The 27,396-nt window shown below is 37.9% G+C and overlaps 1 protein-coding gene across 1 annotated transcript in view; it reads right to left on the reverse strand.

The window, feature by feature from the left end:
- Window positions 1-942: 942 nt before the first annotated feature.
- The window catches only part of ERICH1 (glutamate rich 1), a 67,545-nt gene continuing 41,091 nt past the window's right edge, over window positions 943-27,396 (reverse strand). Inside the window, exons 4-6 of the mRNA XM_058021467.1 lie at window positions 9,344-9,721; window positions 6,073-6,267; window positions 943-1,509 (exon numbers count right to left, since the gene is read on the reverse strand). Coding sequence (XP_057877450.1) covers window positions 1,436-1,509; window positions 6,073-6,267; window positions 9,344-9,721 — 647 coding nt within the window. The 3' untranslated portion in view covers window positions 943-1,435. The remainder of the gene's footprint in view (window positions 1,510-6,072; window positions 6,268-9,343; window positions 9,722-27,396) is intronic.

The following is a 27,396-nucleotide window of genomic DNA, read 5'->3' on the forward strand; positions in this document are numbered from 1 at the left end:
TTCAAACCTTAAAGTGAGGATGAAGTGATTCATTTCCCATGAGTCAGTTAAGAAGAGTATCTAGGTGCTTCACATTCAAGTGATGTTTTCTTCTTTCTCCAGATGTGGGACTGAGGCACACAGGACCTCAGTGAAAAGTCACAGCTACAGTTTGATGCCTATGTGTTAGCAATTTGGGAACATTAAAGCAGGAAGCACAGTACTGGTTTCTCCTCTGCAAAGTCTGGTTTATATACCTTTCCTGCCAGATACAAACCAAACTCCAGTTCTTCAGAGCTGCACAAAGCTCCCTTAGCCATAAGAATGGTTTTTCTGCAGCTGCAATCACTTGGTGTATTACCAAACCCCTTTAAATTTCTTCAATTAATGAGAAAAAGTTATGATTTTACTTTTGTTAAAAATTTTGAGCATCATTAAACCAATGCCTTGCAACAGGATATATCAGGCAATAGAATGAAACAGAAAAAACAAAGCAAAAAAGCCCATGCAATGTTTGTAGCCTCATCAGCAGTGTATCTCCAAGCACATGTTGGAAAAGTTAAATATGTTGCCCGTATCTTACTGATGACAAAGTTAACACACCTAGATATAAGACTTGGTTGGCTGTTATTACCTGTCAGATGAATGATACAGCTGAGAGAAGAGCCTCTCACAAAGCACTTCTTTCTTCATTATTCCAAAACATTTTACAACCATGAATATTACTTACTGTAGCATCTACACTTGGATAAATTCAATTGCAGAAATATTACCCAGCAGTAGACAGATTACACAGTAGTCAGGGAGAGAGGACCCAGTACCATAACTCTGTAGTCAGTGAAACCCATTGGATTGTAACAGGCTGAGCCATGGACTAGTTCTGAAAATGCCATCCAAGTTTCTGCATAATCCCAATCAGGAACTACATGACCCACATGACACACATATAGAAACATATTTATGTCCACAATTTAGCAGTTTATTCAGCAAAAATACATTTCTCAGACATAATGTTGCTTAGGTTGAAATATAAAAAAAATATAATTCTGTTCTCCAGGCAAGGAGATATACAAAAAAGTCAAGAAATATAACTTCCAGAAAGGAATAATAACTTACAAACAAAAAAGATAACACAATACTTCTTAAACAAAATACCAGATAGAGACTTTATCATTCCAGTCAAGTCCTTTATCCTAAAGTGAAATGTACATATTAATGCAGCTGAAGACTCAGGCCATACTCTTGACCAACCCATGACAAAATTCACACTGTAGTCATACCTTTATTGTCTTCTGGAGTTTTTGTTCATTTGCCTTCACTGTCTTTTGTAGTTTTTGTTCATTTACCTGAAGTTGTAGAAAGTGTATTGCCACTGCTCTTCCTGAACAATTGCTACTTGGTTAAGAGTTTGTATATTAAATTTCAATCCTGTGCATATGGACACATGGGTAAGGCTTTATTTCCTGTTCTTCACAGGAAGTATATCTGTAATCCAGTAGTGAAACAGAGATGTGGCTACCTTGGCATGATCTGAAACAGAGAAAACACATTCCTCCTGAAATACCTCCATGACATTGCTGAACACTAAGAAAAAGACTTGTGCAAACATCTATTTCCATTCAATATTAACATTTCATTAAACCCAATGCACATGCTGGACCTTGAAGACTAATACCTATAAATTTCTATATAGGCAGGTCCATTTTATTTTAGGAGGTCAGTCATTTGTATGAGACACAATTTTGCTCATACACTTTGAAATTTCCTATTTGTTATGATTCAATAATTCAGAAAAAATGAGATTGAAATGACATGATCATGGGCAAGGCTTCTTTCTGTCTGGAGAGTAGTTTCACAGATCATTATTTAACTTACAATAGTACCTAGAAGCCTCAGTTGAGAATGAGTCATATTGTACAGATAGCTGCATTAAAGCCTCAAAATGCTATGACTTCTGTCTTTGAATTCAGAGATTACCTATGTGACTTTATTGATTTTTAATGATAAGATTTTCTGCAGTACTTATCGCATGATAATGACATTTAAAATGATTCTATAACATTATGCTAATACAGTTTTCAAATTTCCTTTTCTTTGAATGCTCATTCATTAAAAAAAAAAAAAAAAAAAGAAGTGTAAATGTCATTATTTTAAGGCTTCTGCATATCCAGCCTCTGCATTGTTGGCACACAGTAACTATATTAATTCTGGTCTGCAAACTGTACCTCCCCCTGCAATGAAGACTTATATAAATGACAATTCTCCAAAAAAAGGCAGTTAAAAGAAGCTTCTAGCTCTGCCCTGAGGAGTGATAATTTCCTAGGCAACAAGGGAAGAGTATGTTTGAGATTTGAAACCAACCAACAAAAGGAAAATGTTAACAGATAACAGGATGAAGTTGATGAGCAGAAGTTCATAAATGAGTTCATAAATTAGGAGATAATGACTTTTTTTTTAATTAGGCGATCACCTATGCTTTAATAATTGATGTGAAATGGGAATTAAGTAGCTCTCATTTCCAAAGCTAGTTTCCAGCCAGCAAAGGGAGCATTACTTGCAGTCACAGCTCTTCTCCTTTGCCCACTGCACTGTGGAGGATCATGAAGGTCTCTGGCTTCCTTCTGCTAACAGCCACAGACTTTCTATCAGAGCTCAGCAAAGCTCCCATCATGAGAAATCCATGTCCATGTGACTTCTAAACATTCCCTTCCCTGCTCATACAGAAGATTTTTGGTAGAGGTAAGCACTTTTTGTTAATGACTACCAAATAAATGGAACCATTTTGTTCTCTTTTACAGACTGAGAATGATGACACTCTAGATAATCATTTTCACACAAACACTCTTCACCAACCTCAACTTTATCTGATCATTCAGGTACAAGGTCAAAGGCAACTTGACAGAGCATTTAAAGCACAAAGTACAAGGTAAGCTGATGGAGGATGACAATTAAACAGAACAACCAGTACCGCTGAAACATAGAGATTTTCTTGTTCAAGTATTTTTTCTCATTTAAATGAAGATTTAAAAGATAATAGTTAATGTTGATAATTTGTGTGTCTGAATCTCCTCAGTATTTCTTTTTCCTGCAAAATTTATCAGACCCTACCATCACCCTTGATAAGAATTTCTTTGATATGACTGCAAAAATTGGGATCTAAGAGCTTAAGATAAAACAGACATTTGTTTCTTGTTTCTTTTTTCTTTTGGATGCACTGTGATTTTCAATCTGAGTAACAGCTAAGAGATGCAAAGGAAATACCAAATCATGGTATTAAACTAGTGGTTTTGAATCTGTAATCTGCAGTCCAGGAACAACCCATGGCTTTATACTAAAGCACCCTTATCATTAGTAGCCATAAGCTTGCCAAGTGAAACTTGGTAATCCCAGTGGAAAGCTGGATGGAACTATAACATCCATATATGAGGAAATAAAAGACATAATGGTGTGGATAATTTGTAACTTCTACTAGTGGAGAATGTGCACTTATATGAAGAGATGCATCACTTCTTATTTTTTCTTATGCTTCCCTGCTTCCCTTCCTGGAATTAAAGATAAATCTGAACAAAACATGAATAAAACCCATCTTTACCTCCTTGATGATGGTGTCTTGAGTAGAATCATAATGATGGGAAAAAGGGTTAATATACTATTTCTTGAACTACAGGGAATAAAATGTTTATTTTGTAAAAATAATACAACTTCCTAAAATCATGGGGTTTTTTATTGTGTTAATATGGAATGACCTTTCCTTCTAGTACTTCGCATCCCCTTAAAAATAAAGAGAGAAAACTCAAGACAATAGGACAAAATCATAAAAATTAGAGAATACTATTATGTACTGTGCATTTTTAACTTCATAAACAGCCCTAACTTGTCTTTCTATCTTGAATTTGTTAGTACAACAAAGGGCACACTAAAAAATTCAAGTTCTTATTATAGAAAGGCATTATATTACAAAGGTCTTTGTAACTCTTAACTTTTATCACCTGCTCATTGAGAGTGAAAACTAAAATGTAAAAAACCCACACTGGACAAGATGAACTGATTTTGAGCCAAATGTACAGAAAAAGAAAAAGAGTATAATTAAAGATCTAATTCAAAGTAAAATTTCAGAGCATTGTATTTTCATTCACTGAATTTCTGGAATTACAAATAGAATGTATTTTTTAAAGTCTGCTGAGGAAACTTAATGACTAGCAGGTGCTTAATTATCCTTTAATAATTTATAAGAATGTATTTTTCCTCTTTCTTATGTTGTTGCACCTCATGAATATCAAATAAACTACTATGGTTACACCACTGTGAACTTGGAATGACATGAGAATTGAGCTTTGAGTGACAGCAGTTACTAGGGAAAAAATCAACTGAAGAGTAAACAATTCTAGGCTGCACCAGCAGAAACATTATTGAATTTTAAAAATCACTCAGGAAATTTTCTTTTGCTTTTTCAAGTGATGAATACATACATTGGAAAATTAGGGGTTTTAATTTGCTTCTGTTTTCTCTCTTCATTTTGATATTTCTGCTATACAAAAGTAAACAGAACAACTTTTCCCAAGGCTGCAAAACCCAACAGAACTCCAATTGTATTGTACAGAAGTTAGATAAGGCCTGTAAAGAATATCCCAAATGTTGTCACTTCAATTCCATTTGGATTTAATCAAGAAAAGCTGAATTAGTTCATTCAATAAAGGGTAATAACATTTTCATGATTCCTGCTGAGTTCTACTTGGTTTGCACACATGTATTACATCCAGTGAAACTGTGTGTGTAATTAAGATCAGAGATTGTAGGCTTGAAATGCACAGAAGGATTTAATTCCATGTATAGATGGACACTTCACATCCATCAGAACCTTAAGGGCTGTAATACCTCATATCTCCCCTTAAAAGAATACATATGAACTTCTCTAAGAGCATCCTTTTCAAACTGTATCAGATCTGAACTCCACAGGCAGGAATTCTCTCCTCTCTCTGTCCAGCACACAGCATCCAGCAGGCTTCAGTCTAGATGAGGATCTTTAGGCAGTATCATGCTGTAAATTATTTAATGAAGTTACAAGCATATGTCTCTTTGAATGCTGTTGCTAAGCCTCCGATGGCTATGATCTTAATTACATTGTTACCACACTGCTGCCATCTCTGCTGATACTCTTCAAAAGACTTAGAGTACAACCTAAAATGGTTGAGATCCTCTCATGCTGCAGCTAACTGCTCTCAACTGATTAAATTCTTTGGGAGGCAAGAAAATTCAGCACATCTTGTAGATTTTTGTCTGATGCTGCAACACATGTTCTAATGACTAGTAGTAATGACTGTTTAAATGAAGACCACATGAAAAATGAATCATTATACCTCATGTGGACTACATGCTGATCCCACATTCACTTGAAGAACTATTAACTGTACAAGAAGAGATTCTACTAAAATTATAGGGGTAATAATAGAGAACAGAAGGAGTCTGTGCCTCAGGCATGAAAAAAATTAGTAACGAAGTAATTTTTCTTTTTATGAATGAATTCAGAATAATATTTGTTATAAAGAGTAACTTCAAATTTTTGCATTATCCACAGTATTTTTTAGAAACTAAAAGGGTAAATCAAAGTTTAGCTTGCAAAGTCTGTGTAATAAAGAAGCCACGTGGTGACCAAGAAGAAAAAAAATAATGGGCTTTATTGATTTTTATGCATGTAAAATTAATTCTTAGCTGGAGGAGTGAAATCTCCAAGATAAACAAGTTAATTCCTGCAATTTAAAAAGTCTACCATGGGAATGTATTAAAAATATGCTTTAATTATGATTAAATCTTAAAACATTTCCGATTTTAAAAATATTGGTTAAAACCCTTGAATCATCTCATATTCTGTAGTTGCTGCGAAGTGAGAAAAGCTTCTATATTGATTGTAAAGAAATGGAAAATAGGGATATCAATGTATTTTTGGTAGCAATTACGTTTTCATATCTTGTATAAGCATATATTTACTATTACATCCTTATTTACAGCTTCTTAATTAAAAAAAAAATAAAGCTTTGTGTGAATTAAAATTCACACAAAAATATCAGTGTATGAACATGAGTGAATAAAACCTACCAGGAGACATCATAGATTGTTCTTGGAATTGTTTCAAAGCATCCTTCAATCTCTCAGTATCCTGTAGCAATACAAGGGATTTCAGCCGATGCAGATGAGTCACATCTGAGGAAGAGATGGTGCGAAGTTCAAGACACTGCAAGAGCTCTTGGACAGTTGCTGAATTTACAGCAGCATCTCTGCATTGTGATTTCTCTGGAAAAACAGTTAGAAAACTATGTTAAAATATTCAGTGAACTGAGAGAATTTTCCTAATTACAATTTTTTTTCCTAAGACAGCATCCTCCTTTTTAGTACAAGTTACAACCGAATATCAGGTACTAAAGAGTAGCTTGTTAAACATTTTTTGTTAAATATTAAAACAATGGTCATGCAAAAACTACAAAAATCAGTAAGCGAAAAGGACAATAGGATTCATAATGTTAGGAATACAAGAAGAATCAAATTTTCAAAGTTAGCAGAGAAAGAAGGTGTGAAGAAGAAACTGTACTGTGGCCAAAGCACTGTGTTTTTGCTTCCTACACACTATATATGATGAACTGCACAGACATTTGGAGAAGGGAGCAACTCTGTGGAACAACTGCAAAGCACTTCTGGAGGCAAACAACTACTTTGGTATTCCACCTTTATTTTTTTATTTAAGAAGCAATTATTGCAGCATGCAAGACCACAGAGAAGGACACACATTGATGTAATGGGCTGACCTTTGCTGGATGCCAGGTGCCCATCAAGAGGCTCCATCACTTCCCTTCCCAGTGGGACAGTATAGCAATGCTGTGATGGCCCCAACGAGGGGAGAGAATGATGCATCTGACTCCATGGATATCAGGAGGTTAATTAATTACTTTATTATCCAAAACTGAATCTGCCAAGCACTCAACCCTGCACACAACTGCTCACACTGCACTGAATCCCGTGACTGTCATCCGACAGTCCCGACAAACACACTCTTGGCCCTGATAGGCCAAGGAAACAAAACATCATGACTTTGGGTAAAAAATCTCCATGCTGCATTCTACTTTTGCACAATCACAGGCACAGCAAATGACAAGAATTGGTTTCCATTCTCTGAGGTTCAGAGAATGTGAATCCCAGAAATATTCTTGGGAAGAATTGTGCCTGGCTTTTCTCTGTGAAGAGAAATGTGGCTATGGGACGGGGCAGAGAAAGCGAGATGAAAATCAGCTCATCGGTTGAGATAAGGCAGTTTGTTAAAAAACCCAAAACCACAAAAAACCCAACCAAAACTAGCAGATGTTTGCAGACACATAATTAAAGAGGAAGAAGGGGTTATTCTCTATTTTTCACCAGCAAGTGATAATGCAGCCACTTCCTGGGAAGCATGGCTTCAGCCCATGTAGCGGCTGCTCTGGAAGGCCAACACTGTAAAAGAACAAACGCCCCTGTTCTTCCTCTCTCCCTTAGCTTTTATATCTGAGCTGATGTCATCTGGTATGGAATATCCCTTTGGCTAATTTGGGTCAGCTGGCCTGGTTGCATCCCCTCCCAGGATCTTGCCCATTCCCAGCCCCTTGATGGAGGGGAATGTTGGAGAGATGGCACTGGTAAGATGCCAGCACTGCCCAGCAGTAACCAAAACTCTGGTGTGTTTCAACGCCTTTCCAAAGCACTGTGAGGGCTGCTGTGCACAACGAGCTCCAGCTCAGCCACACCCAATACAATTGTTTATATGGTACTAAATCATAAACTCACTCTTTCATCCCAGCAACGTGTTGTTTTTTTACCAGCAAGACACCTGAGAAGTACAGAATTTTCCCCATTCAGATTTTTAACGTATGTACTAGAAGTGTAATCCAATGTGACCATTTGAAAATGCACCTAAAAGCAATGGCTTCCAATTTTATCTAAAAAAATACGGAGTGGTAAAGTCATTCAACTAGAAAAGGCAAACAGCATAATGTCAGATCTATATATAAACTGGGATTTGCCTAACAAGAAAGTTAGTCACTGATTTATAGATGTCATATCTCATCTGCAGATGAAATTCCTTTCTACTCAGAATTCTCCTTTGTAGATTCCAAGGTCCTCACTGGCTCAACACTCCAATCTGCTGGTTTGAAACTACAGCCAGTCAGTCTGCAAAAAACTACCAAAATCTGAACTTGACTAGCAGGAAAGCTGGCAGTTCAACAACACCCTTTCTTAAAAATCAACATGCAACACAGCTGGGGACAACTCATCAGGTTTCTGTTCTGGGTCATGTATTAACAGCAGAACTTGAAGAATCTGCAATCTTGCTTGGTCACTGTGGAGTTCCACTACAGCAAATGCAAGTAGCTTAGCTTGCATTTACTTAGCCATATGGTGAAGTAGTAAAATTCTTAATTTTGGTGATGGAAATACCTTAGCCAGAAAGTAGGATAGATTTCAAATGCTAGGATTAGTGTGAAGACCTGATGCAGCAGGAAAATTTAACATTAAGCAAAGAAAATTCTATGTATAAATCTTGAAAAAGTTAACATGAAATCCCTGATGTCATCTTAAAAAGGTTTTTACAGTAATTCTGTAACTAAAAGATGAATTTTATGGTACTAGAAGCTGATAGCTCTGCCTCAAGATGGACTAATACAGGTAGGTAAGCTATTTAATATTCTCCATTCAGCTCCACAGTGACCAATGAACATTGGATAGGCCATTAGGGATAAATCCATGCAATTCTTTTAAAAGTACTAGGGAATGTGAATTGAGTATGAGTTCCCATTCAACTTGTTCACAAGCATTTTATGTTAATATAATTCCTAGTGCCAATAGTATCTTCCCTGTTCCTGTACATGCTGTCTGTCTAGATTTCCTTATAGAATTCAAATAGATTTCCTGAGACACAGAGCATTCAGAAAACTAGATTGGTTCAGAGATACTAAACATGAAAGTAGTTTAGGGTAGCAATTGCCCTTATTTGAAGTTCTCTGGAAGCAAATAATCCTTCTGGATGGTTGCTTGCAGAGGGGAAAAAGAATTTTAATCACTTGCCCCAAGTGCATTTGAATGTTTAGGAGAAGAGCAAGGAACATCATGTATATTTTTAAAGACAGAGGACCACAGGTTTTTTTCTATTGATACCAATTCTTGCATATTCATGTGCAGACCAGAAAGTGGGACAAATACTAGGTACTCACATGCCTTACTTCTTCTCTTCAAGAGAGACACTTCTTTAGTAGATTTGTCCCATTTTACAGCAGTAATAAATGCATATCCATTTTCCCCTGTGTGGTAATACTCATAAAAAGAAAGGAGAAAGAGTGGTACATACTGTCAGTAAAATAAATTTGTTGTGTTGCCTGCAGGAAGTCCAGAATGCTATCTGCCTTTTCACCTATGTCTTTTAAGCCTGCTGCTTCTTCTTTGTTGCTTTTGTCAGGCTGATATGTAAAATCCACGCTGGTAGTTTTTGTTACTAAGCCAGCTGCTCTCTTTTTTTCTTTCTGTCGCTTCTTTTTCATTTTCCTCTTCTTGTTTTTGCTTATTTTGGGACCGTCTGTTTGCTGCAGCTGTAAATTATCTTGAACAACAGTCTCTTGCATTCCCAAATCTGTTTGTTCTCCATGGAAATTACTAGAGATTTGTGAACTGTTCTTTTGTTTCTTCCTTCGAATGCGCTTTCTCTTGGTTTGCCCTTGATATTCCTCTTCTGCGGATTCAAAAGAGACATGAGAGCTGTAAATAAGAAGATCTGTAATAAGCATTTTAGAACTGCATAAAATGAAATATGACACCCTTCAAATTCTGGGATACCTGAGTGGCTCTAACCTTACTTTTATGCTTACAATGTCTTTCAGTACTACAATGTCAAAGTCAACTTTTCTGAATGCATTAAAAAGACATGCTTTTTTCCCTTCTGCTTTCAATAAAGACTGTATTCTCCTTCATGCTACATACTTTACATCCCATTTATTTTCTTAAGGCAGATAATACAGTTCTAAACAGAGTGAGGTCAACAGAATGCCCAGAGCAAAAAACCAGTATGGGCAGACTGGGTGACATGACCTGAGAGAGCTTCCCAAAGAGTCCCACACCACAAGCTGGTAGACTTGACCAAGAAGACAAGAAGAATGTACATAATTTACAATCAAAGATGATAGTGTTTATATTGATGATATCCATTCATGACAGTGCTGTGCTCTAAAAACAGCAGGCATTATTTCTGACTCATCTCTTTTCTCCACCTTAAACATTCTCCTCCTTTGGGATATCTTACTGCTAGCTCAGTTTTGGACATCAACTTTATAGGAAAAGCATGCAAGGCAACAGTGACCTTCGCAAGTAATCTCTAATTTCTTTAACAGCCTGCCTTGGTTCTGTTGTTCCCTTGCTACATTATCATTTCCTTACTATCTAATTCTTCAAAAGCCTCAGATGTCACAGGAAATAAGTCCCTCTTGCTCCTCAAGACAGCTTTTGTACTTCTTTACTCAGATCTTAACCCTATGTACAAAGCCCAAGTTTTAAAGTAATCTCTGACCCTGAACTGATTTTTCCTCCCCCACACTCACTTCCGACAATTAGCCCCTTTAGCACTAGCCAAGGAAGAAATGGCCAGAAGCAAAAAACTAACCTGCCTCTGAGTGCACTGCTGCTGAAGTCCATATTCATGTCTATAATAATTGCTGTCTAAGTAACTGGACTTCCCTCATTCATGATCTAACAAAATCCTTGCACATTTAAACAACATGGATTGCAGAATTCCAGTTTTATGTATTGAGTTTGCATGCCAAGATTTTGGTCACAGGGGCTACAGTGGTGACTTGAGTGAAGAGTTGCTAGAAGCTTCCCCCATGTCCAGCAGAGCCAATGTCAGCCAGCTCCAAGATGGACCTCCTGCTGACCAAGGCTGAGACATCAGTGATGGCAGCAATGCTGGGGTAACACAGTTATCCATTTATATATATATGTAACACATAGTTAAAGAAGGGGGAAAAGTTATTGTGCAGATGCAATTAAAACTAGAGAAGAGTGAGAATATGTGAGTCAAACAACTCTGCAGACACCAAGGTCAGTGGAGAAGGATGCTCCAGATGCCAGAGCAGATTCCCCTGCAGTCTGTGGTGAAGACCACGGTGAAGCAGCTGTGCCCCTGCAGCCCATGGAAGTTCATGGTGGAGCAGAGATCCTCTTGTGAGGACTCTCCACTTGAGCAAGTGCAAGCCTGAGGGAGGCTGTGACCTCACTGGAAGCCATGCAGGAGGAGGCTCCTGGCAGGATCTGTGGTCCTGTGGTGATGGGAGCCCACACTGGAGCAGGTTTGCTGGCAGGAGTGTGACCCCACAGAGGACCCAAACCGTGCCTGAAGGAGTGCATGCTGTGGGAAAGGAGCCACGCCGGAGCAGTTCATGAAGAGTTGCAGTCCATGGAAAGGACTCATGCTGGAGGAGTCTCTCCCATGGGCTGGACCTCAAGCCAGAGAAGGAGAAGGACTCCTTTCCCTGAGGAGATGAAAAGCCTGAAACCCGCATTCCCCATCTCCCTGTGCTGCTGGTGGGGAGGAGGTAGAGAACTGGGAATAAAGTTAAGCCTGGGAAGATTGGGGGGAGAACAGAAAGGTGCTTTTAAGATTTGATTTTACTTTTTCCTATCCTGCTCTAATTTTTATTGGTAATAAATTCAATTAGTTTCCCCAAGCTGAGTCTGTTTTGCCCATGACAGTAGTCACTGAGTGATCTCTCCCTGCCCTTATCTTGTGAACCTTTAGTAATATCTTCTATCTCCTGTCCAGCTGAGGACAGTAACAGAATGCCTTTGGTGGGTGCGTGGCATTCAGCCAAGGTGAAAACACCATATTCTAATGTTTTGCTCTAGAAAGTTAAGACATTAATCCTTCCCTCAACCCCTACCTGCATGCTCCTAAATTCCTTACAATGCCCTGAGACTAGTACTGTTATTTATCTGGATTTACACCATTCTCTTAGGGTCAAAGCAACCTTGCTTGGCTAAGGCTGGTGTGATACAGGAGAGACCTCTGAAGCCTAATGCTTGTTTCAGAATGATATGCATAATCTCCTGAACTGTCTCAGACATTCTCAGCATGTTTGGCTTTCTCATCACTCCTCCCCCTAACCAGTCTTTGTCGCTATTTTCTCCATGGTTGGAGGCCCTCTCTTTAATTTCTGTTTCTTTTTCTGTCTTGAACTCTGTCATCTCTGAGCCACTTTCTCTTTAAATATCACTACAGACTTTTAGTTCTTTAGCTGTCAGATGACTCACTGCAAAGCAGTTTTCCATACTTTCAATGAAGAAGGCTGCATAAAAATAAATTTGCTGTATTGTAATTGAACACCACAGCACATTAAAGACACGGCAAACGTCACCCTGGACCCACAGTGTGGAATGTTTCGCACCCATGGTATTTGAGCTAAATATCTTTATATGTGATTTGGACATATGGGATGTGGGAAAAATAACGTCTGTGTCATCCTGAAGGCATAAAATATCAGAACTAAGGCAGATATGAATGGTGAAAGATGCTATAAACAAAACATCATGTTTCATCTTAAGATCTAATTTGGATTTTCATGGAAGTATTCGTGTTAAAATAGGTGAATTTCATTGCAAATATATATATATATACATTGTTTTGCAAAATTTCTCAGCCCTCTGTTGACCTGAACAGCACTGTTTGCTAATAACTCTACTAATCTATGCTTTCAGCAAAGCAGCCTAACTTGTTCTCCAAGCATCTGAGACCCCCAAGTCTCAGTGAAACCACAGCAAGGTGTGCAGCCAAGCACCCTTCCTTAGTTTGAGATCACTTGGAAAAAAACAAGGCAGAAACCAGGGTGGGGCTTAAGACAGCCAATGTTTTGAGTCAAATCCAAAGTTTCCTTATCCTAAGTAGCACAGGACAGCAGAAGGTCTGAAGAGACTACAGTGAAGCTGTCAAAAGGCAGAATGAATATAGTCTTCTCATGTGTAGGTATTAAGAGAAATGCCTGGCTGAAAGGAAGCCAGAACTATGCTGACTTTCCTCCAACACAGGAGACAAATACAAGACTCTGCCTAGTTCTCTTGAGGAGCTAGAGTGGCAGTCCTTTAGCAGTTTTGGTTATTCTTTGCCCTGTATTCTAGCATCTGTGTAGTATCTACTGTTCCATGTGTGGGAGTTACCAGTGATTCAACATCAGGAACAAATACAATTAGATGCTTATGAATGCAAAGCAATGCACACAAAAGGGATTAATTTGAGCAGCTCGCTGGTGGGGTAAAGTGAGCTGTTATCAGCTCAGGAAAAACAAAAGCCATACCTGTGCATCAGCATGGAAAGCTCAATGAAAACATTTGCTCAGTTGGTATCAGTAATCACAACAGCTAATACCTTGTTTGCATACATAAGAAAAGAGATGGAAAATAACAGGAAAAATATTCCAAAGCTATTGTATAAACCTATTGTACTGTTCAAGCTTGTAATGCTGTGTTTCTTAGCATAATTCCAGAACAGTAAGGTTTTGGCAGGCAAAAGAAGGACTCTCTTAGAAGTTAGCAGAGGAAGAAACTCCAAGAAGATTTGTATGATTAAACTTGAAAGAGTAAAAAAATAGACTTAATTTCTGCCTCCTCATGTGAAAACACGGTGATATCTGAGCTGTTTCACAAGCTAATAGAAGAAAGTAAAACCTTTTTTTTCCCCACTAGTAGTACAGTTTGCTATAGATTTCCCATGCACGTGGCATGCAGACGAGCCAAGAGAACTGCTTGTTCATATAACCAGCAAAACTACCTGATTACAAGAGCCATGTTAAAATATAAGTGAAAGCTATACAAGAAACATACACCATAAAGTTTATGTCACAGCCCACACAATGACCTTAACAAATGACATATTCAGTGGGATTCGCCTCCCACAGCTTTAGCTGCCTGAAAATACTTAGTGCATACTTAGCCCTGTGCTCCCTCTGATAACCCAAAAGACACTTTCTTCTTCAGAAAGCAGTTTATCCCATCCTAAAGCAGCAGGGATGGAAATGCAATCTGTAGGACATCATCTCTCTCCCCTCTACCACTAACCACAAAGGAAATCGAGATGATGAGCTCTGACTAGATGCTTGCAACACCTGAGAAGAATCAGTCTCTTTTACAGGAAATATTGGTACAAAGGAAGGTGCTTCTTAACATGAGTCTGCTCATCAGATGTTTTTTACTAATTACCAAAATCTACTGCTTTATAAAAAGCCCAAAACAAGACCCAACTTTTGAACCTTTCTCTACATTTCAAGCCAGTATGGGAGGCCTGATAAAATTCCAATAGATACAAATTTGGTTCTAGTAATTTTTCCCACTGACAGAAAAGATTTGTTATGTCAAAGCTATGCAATTCTAAAAAAATTCAGGGAATATACACCATGCAAGCAATCTCAGTATGTTGAGTAAGTACTTAAGCAACAACGATAGGAATAGCTTTTGAGCCACACTAACTCTGGCCACAACTATAGCTACAGCTTGCTCTAATTCCACAAGAGCTGATGATTTCTCTCCTGTTCCATATTGGTCTGTCACCTCTCTTCCTCTTAAGACCTACCTCTGCCCCACAAGTTGCTTAATTGATCACATAATCCAATTATCCAGGAGCAATTGACTCTAACCTGTTTAGTCTGCACTTGGTGCTCCTTCAGACTGAGCAGAGTGTCTTCCAGATGGGATGCCCATACACATTTTCCAGGAACAATTTCATAGGCATTTCTGTCAGCCTTGGTAAGAACCCCCTCCTCAAGAACTGTTCAGAGTTCTTTTTTTTTGGCATAGATTTCTTTTTGGATGCAGTTTACCACGCAGGTGCACAGTCACACTACCCTGACTGACAGCATGATATGGAAGCAGGGATGAGCAGCCTCAGAATGTAAGTTAGCACTAAAAGAAAAAGTAATTTTCTAACAGCCTATCTTATCTTGTCTGAAAGATTTAAATGTTTTCTCCATTCTAACTCATGTTTCTATAACAGAACAGAGGTACAAATACATAAAAAGTAGACTTTAAATGAAATAAGAGGACTCTATTTATACATGCAGCTTACTGAACTGTGATAATGAAAAGTCAGTGCAGCCAGTTTCTATCTTCAAAGAAAAACAGAAAACAGTGAAAAATATTAAAAAAATATTGATAGGAAGACATCCAATAAGCTAACTTTTATTGAGCTCTATTATATTAGGAAGTTACTCTGTATTCATCATCAGAGCAGCACAATGAGATTAAATACAAAGCTTAACACAGGCTAAGAGCAACAGCTGACTTCCTCCTGACCAGACCAACCATCAGCATGAACACACTGCTGGCAACTCCATGATGGAAAATATAAGCTTCCTCAAGTTTATCTTTACTATTTCAGTTCCTTCAGACAATGACAGATGGAAACATTGTGAGACAGCATCCTATAAGACAGTGAAAAATGGGAGGCTGATTATTTAGTTGTCTGCAAGTCTAAGGGATATGAAGTTCCATAATATGCAAAATGAAGTTTGCCTGTGAGAATAAGCTAGGACTTTTGAATGCTATGGGTATTTTAAAATCAGGCCCCTGAATATTGTAAGAAGAAACTTTTAGAACAGGGGGAAAAAAAGAGAGAAAAGAATATGTAAAGCATACTGAGGAAAACACAGTCAAAGAATATTCACTCAGCTTTAGGAATCCATATAATGTGCTCATCATTACTCAAGTATGGCAGCTGCCTCTCCTGCTCAAGTCCCACATCTGGCTGTGTGGATGTTGCTCATGGTAATTCATGGTAATTCTGTAATTCTGTTGGGTTTTGGCTTTTTGGCTTTGGGTTGGTTTCTTTTTTCAGATGAAACAGGACGTATGCCCTTCTGATTTTTCATCCAATTTAAGCTCTTTACTTCTCCTTGACACTGGATGAATCTTCCATGGTGTACCATGCAGTCAAAGCAGAGGAGTTTAATTTTGGTTTAGGATATTGTAAGGCAAAAACAGAATGTTATTTTTAGTGCCAATTAAGATATTTGTAGCTGCAATTTGACCAAGAGTGAAAAGCTGTGCCTGGTGAATGCAATAAAATGGAATGGTTCATTAGAATAACAGCAATACTGGAAAGATCTCAGGGACACAAAATGATGTAACTATTTTTTCACTCTTTCTGGGGAAACTGCTTCAAATAATTTGAAATCAGAGAAAGAAAACTAATTTAAAAATTTTAGAACTTCTATTAATGTGCAACACGTGTTGTAGAAAACTGCAAAAGACTGGAAGCTGTCTAGGATAGGGACTGTCTTTTATTTTTTCATTCATACTATGTTTGTGTGCTGACAAACCAAGAATTCACATAAAACTGGCAAATGTTGCATAAGTTCTGCCTACCACAAAAGAGTATTACCTCCTGGATTTTAAGCAAATCCTATTAATGCTAATGACAATAACCAGCTAAAGGTAGATACCACTTTCTGCATAAGTCTTCAATCACAAATGTTCACCTGACTGTATATACAGATAAATTTCTGTTATTCATAAGTTAAATCAAATTCCTGCCATAGGACAAATCGTACTTGGTCATATCAAACAACTACCTACTTCTGTATGCTGTACCAAACACTACATACCCTGCATTCAAGAAAATATGAACTCTGGACTTACACAGAGGTACAATAATGGCTGTTCTTTTGCACTTTTTACCCTAATAATTGCCATAATTTTGCTTTTTGATTGCTGCTGAGTGCTAAAATGTTGTTTTCATGGTTATTCATTGTATTGTTACTTGTTACTCCTGCTTCGTAACAGTCAGTTCTGAGCTCACCATTTTGCAGGTGAATTTTGACTGGTTATTTTTTCTGAAGTACATCACTTGACAACTGTCTGTGTTTCATCTGTCATTTCTGACAAATCACTCAATCTGGGATTTGACCCTAAGAGAATGGTGTAAATCCAGATAAATAACAGTACTCTGCACTGAACTCTAGCCTTTGGTGCAGTCAATACCCATGTAGCCATCAGGAAAATTTCTGATATCACTTCATTCTTCTTACCTGACCAGCTATTGAACACAAGCCTCTGTTTTGAGAACTGCTGCATTCTCTTCATCTACTTATCTATTCTGAGGCTTCATCTTTCATGTTATGTCTATGTGCCACCTTTGGAGAGGGGCTTTATCAAAAGCTTGGTGGAAACTCAAGGAAACCACATCATCTGTAGCATGATCCTTATCCATATATTTCCTATGTCTTCAAAATGTTTGCATACTTCCTCTTTGCAAACCTTCTGTTCATCTGTCCCATTCAGATCACAGGTTATCAAGCATCCACAAATATTATTTTGCATCATAATTTGTGCTGAACTGCCTAAAAAACCAACAGGATAACAGGCTTGCAGTTCCCAGAAGATTTAAGAACTGTTTTAGAAAACTGGCTTCACAGTATCTAACCTCAAAGTCTCTGACCACAAGGCAATTTGAAAAGCATATAGCTACGCATCATTGTCAGTAATATGGCAATTTTTTCCCTTAAATTCTTTTAGAAAGTTTAGGTGAATAAAATTTGGTACTTGTGATTTTATTTTATAAATTTATTTTGATGCACGACCATTAAATAACTTCAATTTCACATATCCTTTCAGAAAAGCCAAGAAGAAGTGTTGCTTCATGGGATTCTCCATAGTATTTTTTCCACAGCTAACATCAATGCAAAAGATTTAACTTCTCTGAAACAGGCCTCTCTAACTACTCATTCTACACCAAGATCACTGGTTCAAAAGAGTGACAGACACATTGCTGCTGGTGCCTCAAAAGTAAGACCTATTTAGTTTTAATTCTATATAGCATTTGCTCGAACACTCCTTCGCCTGTCTCACCACATTCTTACATTTAAATATGTCTAATACATCATCTGGGTGTGAATTCAGTTTTTAAAAAGACACCTACTACTTTCTAACAACTTCCTTTACTCTGTTGTCTGGCTCTGCTGTCTTTCTCTTGCTTTTTCTCAAGCCTGTCATGACAGGTGGTGGGCGCTGGCCTTGAATATCACATATGGTGTCCTTAAGTAGCTTCCATACCACCTGGTACAACTTCCTTCTCTTAGCTGACCTTTTTAGGGTTCTTTTTAGTATCCTTATTTTTGTGTAGTCTTCCTTCTTGAATTGTGGTGGATTGTTGTGTGTTTCCTGTTGTTTTTCCAGCATGCTGAACCCAATGGTTGCTGTTGTGATGTGCCTCTTGTGAACCAAACTCTACACAGGATAAAGTCAAGGGTGTCATTTCCTCTCACAGCTCCACTAACCAATGTCTTGGTTATTTTATTGACTGTGTCTAAAATCTGAAACTTTTCACAAGATCCTGATGAGACAGTAAGGGAGAAACGGAAGATCCCATTATTGTGCTCTCTGCTGCTTCTCTGCTCTTTCAGCAATGAGCGTTCCCAATCCCAGCTGGATACATGATGAAATAATCTAAGCTTGCTTTGCTTTTTGGTATGTACACTCAGTCCACACACACACACTGATCTAAGGCATCCAGGAGGTATAGAAGGCTATTTTAATGCATAAATTAATTTTAGCAGTAATGTTTTGGGCCTTCTGTCACTTTATACAGAAAGCTATACTTGATGAGGCTCCCAATATTTCTTAGACAGAGGTATTTTTTCTGATACAAATTCTGTTCCATTCAATGACAAAATTTTTAAACCAAAGCAAATATTTTGATCTTTTAATGATCCTTTTCAAACTCTCTATCTTCAGTCATTTTGGGATTTTGGGGTGATGTGCAAACAATCAGACTCAGTCACCACTATTCAGAGGCACATACAGCACTTCCCAAATGGGATCAGTTGTGGTCCCCAAAACCACTAAGAATCATGTAAACTCAATGAGGAAAACAGAGTAAAATCACAAAGCTGAGCATACTCACATACAAGAAAAAAGAGAGATTCAATGACAACCAGTAACTGTTTTGAAGGCTTGTAAATCAGAATTGCTCAGCCACAAAGACTAATTGCTACTAAATAGAGAAATCCTCTTAGTCTTTGGCTAAATAAGATTACAGCTCTGTATTAGAACAGATAGCACCACTATGAATGGGAGGGGGAGATTTGTAACATTTATACTAAAAAAACTGGAAACATTTTAAACACCTGATGTCACATTTCTATTTTAAATATTTGTTCTTTCTTTTAATTTTCAGAGCACAAACACATGTTCAGGGTTTTCTTCAAAGCCTTTTTTCCCAGAGATGGTTTACAACCAATGGTTAATTTAAATCATCCAAAGCTCTCCCTTTGCTCAGAATAACACCAGAAATTATAAGAAACATTGCAATTTTAAAATCCTGTGCAGCATTTAAAATGTTCTTTCCAAATATACCAGCTAAAACAGCACAAAATGTTTAGATGTTATTAAGAGTGTAGGAACACAGATTGGAAAATGGGAAATACTGGAAAAACAGCTTATCTACTGGAAAACAGAAATGTAGTTTTCTCCTGTGATAGAACAGCATCTAAGAGCAGATGTAAACTAAAGTACAATCTTTAGCACGGAAGAGCTACATAATTGTACACAGCCACTGACGCAGCAAAATGAAGATACTCAGCAGCAACCCCCCAACTTATGTCAGTTATCACCTCAATATTTCAGTTTACACCTCAATTCTATTTTTTGCAATATTTTGTAGTATTTCTTAACTTTTTACAAAGCGCCTAATAAACAACTATATTTAACCCTGTATATGAAAGAGCTGCCACAACTGCAATTTATTACATGGTTCTTCCAGTCAACCCTATTTCAAAACACTATGGAAAAGTAAAGTCTGAAAGAATGCAGAACTTCCACATGTTTTATTTTTAACTATTTCCTTCATCCATTCATCTTTGGATCTTAAACTAGATTTGAATTAAATTTACTTACACAGTTTCCAAGCAGCTTTGTAAAAACAGGGATGTTTTAGGACAAGGATTAAGCTTACTTTCATTAATCACATTCTAATTGTATATTGAAAGCAGTAAGTAATAGTGATCTATGTTGAACTAATCATACATATAAACATGCAGGCAGGTATGCTGGAAAAAGGAGTGGCACCAGAGGGAAAAATCCACAACAGCTTGTAATTTGGTAATGTGTCAGTCTGTAATAGATGTGAACCTGGTGCCACAGTCCTCCCCGGTATGCAGGTTTGCCCTTGACTGCATGTCAAGAACAAACCTGCTCCAACTCTTTTTTTCCATACTGAATACTTTAAACCAACTTTTTAATAGGAAAACTAGATTTTATTGGAACAGACACTAAAACAGCTGATTTCTTTTCAGTAAAAACTCAAAATAAGGAAAGTTGGGGTAGAGAAAACTCAAAATAAGGAAAGTTGAAACAAAACTATACATACATAACCTCATCTCCACCTTGCCACTGCATCCTCATAAATCAATCCTCTTTTCTAGGCTTGTTCTCAGTTCAGCACACCAGACACCAGAGCTGCAGAACAGTTTGCACAGTGCTCTCTGGGTCTCTAGGGAATGTCCCTCTGAAGCCTGGGTTCCCACTGTTCTCAGCAGACCTCAGGTCTCTGCTGTACAGAGGGTTTATTCCTTGGCCATCACTCCTCTACACCTGTGTGTCACTCACATTCTCTGAAGTTATTCCTTCTCAGTGGGTCTCTCCTCATCTCCTAAAGGCTCCATCCTGATTTCTGTACTAAGCAAATACATATTTTCAAAGACTAAAATATATATGACATAAACATAATAATAAGATTTTAAAAACCCACAAACCCGGATGAAAGTATCCATTACAAAAATAAATGTTTGCAAAGTGACTGAAATAATTTTGACACATGTTCTCAACAAGAGATCACATAGTATGCATATTCTACTTTCCTAAGTATTGAATCCATTGTACACCATCTTTACATTATTAAACCACCTATTTCTGGGCACAGTAGAATGTTACTAGGATAATATGGATCACTCTCTATCACTTGCAGAATTTCTTGCACTGCTTCCCAAAAGTAAAAAAATAAAACTTTAAATGGTAACAGGAGCAAAACAACTTGTCTAATAATCTTAGTAAACTGTTAGGTTATTTTTAGTTCCCCTTTAAGTTGTTGAAAAATAAGAGTTGGTCTGCAGTTCATTGAAGAATATTATCATCCCTTACAAATAAGAGAGACATTGTTACTCATCTTCAGATATATGATATGATCTGTGAAATAATTCTGATATGATAAAGGAAAATGTATTCATCTGCCTTCACTCTGGATTTTATACAAATTTTAAACTCTCTCATCTGCTTGCAGAACAGTTTTTTCCATCACACACTGTACCCTTAATCCAGATTAGTGTGAGGTGAATGCTTTTCATCTTTACTTGGTACACTGCCTACCACCTCTACAAAGTTGGTTTAATTTTTCTTTCCAACATCATAGAACCTTAGGCATCAATAGCTGTCAATCACAGACTACCCATAATATCCTATGGATATGCACACATCCTTTGGTGCACTTAGCTGTTCACTACTAAACGAATCTCTCACTTGCTTTCATGAGCTGGCTGAGGAGTACTACTACTAATCCAGTTGGGATGCAAATAAATTTCCTTGTTGGTGTAAAATGCCATTCCTTTGGGGTAGGAATAAAAGGGTTCTCCCAAAGAGAGCTTACCCTGCCACAAGCATCTAACTTAAACCATAGATGCTGACTTTTAGGCAGGATGTTCTTCCTGAATGAAATACTGAGCAGCAGATAAGAAATATATGAGAAGAGGAATAAATCTGGGTCCAGGAAGTCCCTCTCTAGGCTAAATGATATCACAGAATCCCCTGACTTGGAAGGGATCCACAAGGATCATCAAGTCCAACTCCTAAGTTACTGTCATATTTCACTTTTCCCCAAAACAGCTAGTACATCACAGAAAATTTTCTGACACTTTTTATATTCAGAGTCTGATTATATGCATCATGCATAATTTTATTTAAACAAGAAATTGTAAAATAAAAGTTTCTTCATTTTACTTGTACAGAACAAGTAAGAGTCTTCTCGTAGGATCCTGGCACAAGTGTGCCCCCAGTATTGGAAGTCAGCTAGATAAAGTAAAGATTCTGGATTTAGATGCAAGGAACATAGGACCAAGAATAATTTTTCAATTTCCTTAAGCAGTCACAGTTTCCCTAATTTTAATTAATTACTAAAGACAAGGTGAGAAAAAAAATCTCATTGTAAATGCAAATATTCTGCTGGAGTCACGGACTATAGCTTCACTTGGCCTTTTCCATCTTGAGAACACACTAATTTTTACAGCTGAATAGCCTAGTTAAGCAGGTAACATAAATTTAAAGAGATCTGTGTGCTCCTGTAAGCAATATATATACTACATGATTGGTACTATTCCTATCTGTGCAAACTATCCAACAGCTTTTACACTATACTACTACACTCTCATGGCTGTATCACATGCTATTCATCCAGCACAAGTTATTGCATATGTATCAACCTGAGTATCTTCTGTGCAGTACAGGTCACCAAAACTGCCTCCTTGAAAAGTAATATTTATGTCTTATAAAGACTCCTGGATGGCTATTTAGTATATGAAAATTGTGTTTTTCTAAAATCAAAACCCAACCAAACTACACTTACCAAAACCAATCCACTATGTTCTATACAAATCCTAAAAATCAAGAGGTTTATGACCAGCTCACCTGTTTTGATTTTTTTCCAAAGGATATGCAAAATAAATAATGAAAAAGTGGAACATTTTCTTATATACTACTGAAGAGCAAAAAGAAAGCAGAACAGATCTGATGTAAATCCACTTATTTAAAAAAAAAGAAAGTCCAAGAAGTCTGTAGTAAGGTTACAAGCTACCTGCACATCTTATTAGCAAATTCAAGATTCTTATGGTTTCACTGGAATACTGGGTTTGAAATCACAAGGAATGGTTGTTCAATTCCACTCCTGATCCCTTCATAAAAGTAATCTTTCATCAAGTGGGACAAGAGGCCACACAGTACAGGTTTCTGTCTTCTCAAAAACCTGGAATTTTGGCTTTTGTAGCCAGTGTGTTCACAGGACTTTTTTCATTCTGGAATACTAAAGAGCTCACAAAAATCTTGCAGCAGGTGAAATGATCAATAAATCTCAGGAATGCCTTTAGGTTCTCTGAAGAGAAGGGCCAGAGCACTGACCTGGGAAAGCAGGACTGGGAATGGGGGCCCTCTGGATGGAGACAGCAGATGCCTGGCTCTATGGTGGTGTTGGCTACTTCTCTGGCTGGGCAGCATGAAGGGAGATTACAGCTGGTATTTTATTACTCACTCACCCCCACAAGGAGATACATGCTAATCAGGACTTCACACAAGATTCACTTCTGCCATTAAATCACACTGTAGCCAGTAGAGAGAACTTCCACTGTACTAACAAGTATGGTGACACAAAAAGTTGGCAGAAGATCGCCAGAGAATAGGCTGCTAACAGCTCAAAATAATCCAGGGTTTTCCATTTACTTGGCTTTTAACTTAAGCACTTCACTGCAAGCAAGTTGAAGTGTACAAAATTACTGCCATTAAAAGGTATAAGAAAAGGGGAAATATAAAAACCTTGTAAATACATTTGAACTAACAGATATATAATCACAATGGAATTTTATACTGCTTGTAACATAACTGCTAGAGGCACTTCAATTTAATAGAATTTATATATTACTATAAGAACACATTTAATAGAATAAAAATGCCAGAGAGCAAAAAGGAAAAGCATTGTAGGTCACTAGAGAACATGTTCTAATAATTTAATCATTATACTTTTACTTAGATGTTTTTCTGCATATGTACAAGTTCTTTTGCCAGAAGAACATGTAACACTGTCTCTAAAGCTTTTGCTGAAGCTCTCTATGAAAGTACATATGGTTTTATACTAAACAAAATATGAAGATTATTTCAAATCCTAACATGTCTGATTATTAGTGAATGTTTTATACTATTATGATTTCTAGATATATGTCAAACAAAATACTGCAATGGATTTTTTCCTTGAGATTACTGATTTATACATCTAAATTTCATGCAATCAGTAAACTAATTTACAACTTGAAATTAGAAACACACACACATAACATATGAAATAAGGAAACACTGCATATTGTATTTGATAATCTTGCATGTTTCCTTGATATATGCTTCTTCCCTTTCAGAGGGAAAAAAAGAATCTCCATCCAAAGCTGTGCAATCTTTAGCACTAAAGGCTCCACCCACCAATATATATTCAAGATTATAAATTAAATTTTATTTGATTACACTTGAAAAGCCCAAGAGACAGTTAGTAATGGAGTGTATTGGGTTTGCATGGCCAGGCTTTGGTAGTGGAGGGGCTACAGGGGTGGTTTCTGGGAGCAGCTGCCAGAAACTTCTCCATGTCCAGCAGAACCAATGCCAGACAGCTCCAGGATGGATGTGCTGGGCTAATGAGAAATGGTGGTAACACCTCTGTGATAACAGAGCTAAGGAAAATTTTAAAAAAAGTCATAGTCACAGTTGTAATTGCAGCTAGAGGTAGTGGGGTGAGAACATGAGAGGAACAGCCCTGCAGACACCAAGCAGGGTCAGTGCAGAAGGAGGGGCAGGAGGTGCTCCAGGCTCCAGAGCTGAGATTCCCCTGCAGCCCCTGGGGCAGCCCATGGTGAGGCAGCTGTGCCCCTGCAGCCCATGGGGATGCACAGGGATGCAGAGATCCACCTGCAGCCCATGGAGGGGACCCACACTGGAGCAGGGGGTGCCTGAGAGGAGGCTGTGACCCCGTGGGAGGCCCGTGCTGGAGCAGGGTCCTGGCAGGGACCTGCAGGGCTGTGGAGAGAGGAGCCCACCCTGGAGCAGCCTGTCCTTGAAGAACTGCGCCCTGTACCAGAGAACTGGTACCCATGGGATGGACTCACATTGGAGAAGTTAATGGACAACTATCTTCTGTGGGGGGAACCCCATGCTGGAGCAGGGGGACTCCTCTTCATGAGCAGCAGGGGATACATGTGATGAAGTGACCATAACCCCCATTACCCATGTCCCTGTTCCCCTCTGGAGAGAAGGAAGAGTTGAGAAGGAGGGAGAGGTGGGGGAAAGGTGTTTTAAGGTCTGTTTTTACTTCCCATTATCCTGCTCTGATATTTTTAAATAATAAACTCAAATAATATCCTCAGATTTTGAGGATGTTTTGCCTGTGACAGTATTTGGTGAGCGATCTCTTCTGGAACTTATCTCAAACAATGAACTCTTTGTTGTATTATCTCTCTCCTGTCCAGGGAGTGAGAGACTTTGGTGGGTGCCTGGAATCCAGCCAGGGTCAACCCACTACATGGAGGTAAATGCATCATTTTCATTAGCAAGTGCTACAAAGGAAAAGGATACCCAGAAAGCCTGGCATTTTTTCTCAGCAGAAGAAAAGCTGGCAAAAAAAGACAAAATTAAATATATATCCTAAGATGGAAGAACTCTATCCCTGGTTTATTACTTAAAGTCTTCCCACTTATCCTAAGGCTATGTATTTTTATTTCTTAAGGAGCTGTAACATATTAGTGTTTCTCTCCTCTACAGTGTTCATCTATGTACTATACAAAGTACTGAACAAAGAATCACAGAATCACAGAATTCACAGAATTTCCAAGACTGGAAGAGACCTATAAGATCATCTAGTCCAGCCGATGTTCTAACTGTTCAACTAGATCATGGCAGGAAGTGCCACATCCAGTCTTTTTTTAAATTCTTCAAGGGATGATGCCTCCACCACCTCACTAGGTAAATGATTCCAGTTTCTGACCACTCTTTCTGTGAAGTATTTTCTTCTTACTTCTAACTTACATCTACCTTGACGCAACTTGAGACTGTGTCCTCTTGTTCTATCCGTTGTCGCCCGGAGAAAGAGGCCGACCCCCAGCTCACTACAGCCACCCTTCAGGAAGTCACCACCTCTTTTCTCTGGCAGATGAACAAGAAGGATAGACATTATGTTCTTTTCAGTAAAAATGCTATAGTTCAGCTAAGGTATTTAACTGCTGTGTAAAAGCTGCCATAATATTCACTCCCCTTTCTGGGTTCACATAAAAAGAGGCTCTCCAAACAGAAAGTTTGATCCTAGACAGACTTTATTATTATTCTCACTTACTGTAACATCACTAGGTGCCTCGCTCTTCTAATTATTCAAGCAGTTTAGTAGAGTATTCTCATATGCTTCAGTGAAGAGGTGGGAAAAAAAAAACCCAGATCCATGCACAAATGTGCTGTACTGCAGCAGTTCAGGGTATGAAGTGTTACAGACCTGCAGAGCAGCCCTGGAGCCTGCAGCAGTTGCTGCCTCTCTATGCTGATCAATCAGCACTGGCTCAATATCAACTACATTACTGTATGCAGGTTTTTGTTCATGTCTTTATATGCTTGGGCTTCCACAGCAGAATCATTACTATTTTATATACACCTTGTGATATGACAAGTGCCTAGATCTGAACATTCAATAAAGTCCAGCTCTCTGAGGAATGACTCTTAATAAAGGTGCACATTTAATTCTGCTACCTTGTCTAAATGGAGAACTGATCTAAATTTGTCAGTTACAAACTCAGGTTTTTAGTATATTGAATGAAGGCTGGAAAAGAATATGTGCCATACTTGAACACTGAGTTCCCCTTAACACTGCTTCCTCTGGAAAGCTAGCTGAGTAACTATGATATACAGTTCCTGTATTTGTTAATAGCCACTTTCTGTAAAGTTTTACAGCAAACTGTATTTTTTATCAATTCAGTGTTGCAAGCCTTTGTAATTTTTGGAAATTTATCTTACATGCTATTTCATAATGGGAATAACAAAGTATTCTATATGTGAGAAGACATGCAGTAGACAGTATGAACTTCTCATCTTCAGACAGTGATCAAAAAATAGAATAGAGATCTTTGTTTGTCCAGACTGACAAAAGATGTGCCAATTTCTACGTACTCAAGAAATGCTGATATACTACTCAAATAGAGTGCATACCTAAATGTAAAAAGATTGGAATAGTTGATGAACACACTGCAAACTTAAGCCATCCAGATAAGTACTTAAGTTGAATTTAAGACAGAAGCATGAAAGGAATTAAGCTCATTGTGCATTAAAGATGCATCTTTTTTATTAAGATGCATCTTTATTATTTGTTAGGCTCTCCTTAAGGTGTGGCAACCATTACAGGTCCATTATATTTCAGATTTTTCCATCTAGCTAACCTACTATTCAAGCTACCAAAACAAATGTGTTATCTAATATTATATCTGGCATCGTGATAGTGCAATGGCTATTTGCTGGTGAAAAGAAAATTAACAAAATAAATTCAATTTTCTGTGCAAGGATGCTGATATCCAGTTCAGTGTTACATATTGGACCTGCTCCAAT

Source organism: Melospiza georgiana, chromosome 3, assembly GCF_028018845.1.
Source record: "Melospiza georgiana isolate bMelGeo1 chromosome 3, bMelGeo1.pri, whole genome shotgun sequence".
Lineage (NCBI taxonomy): Eukaryota > Metazoa > Chordata > Aves > Passeriformes > Passerellidae > Melospiza > Melospiza georgiana.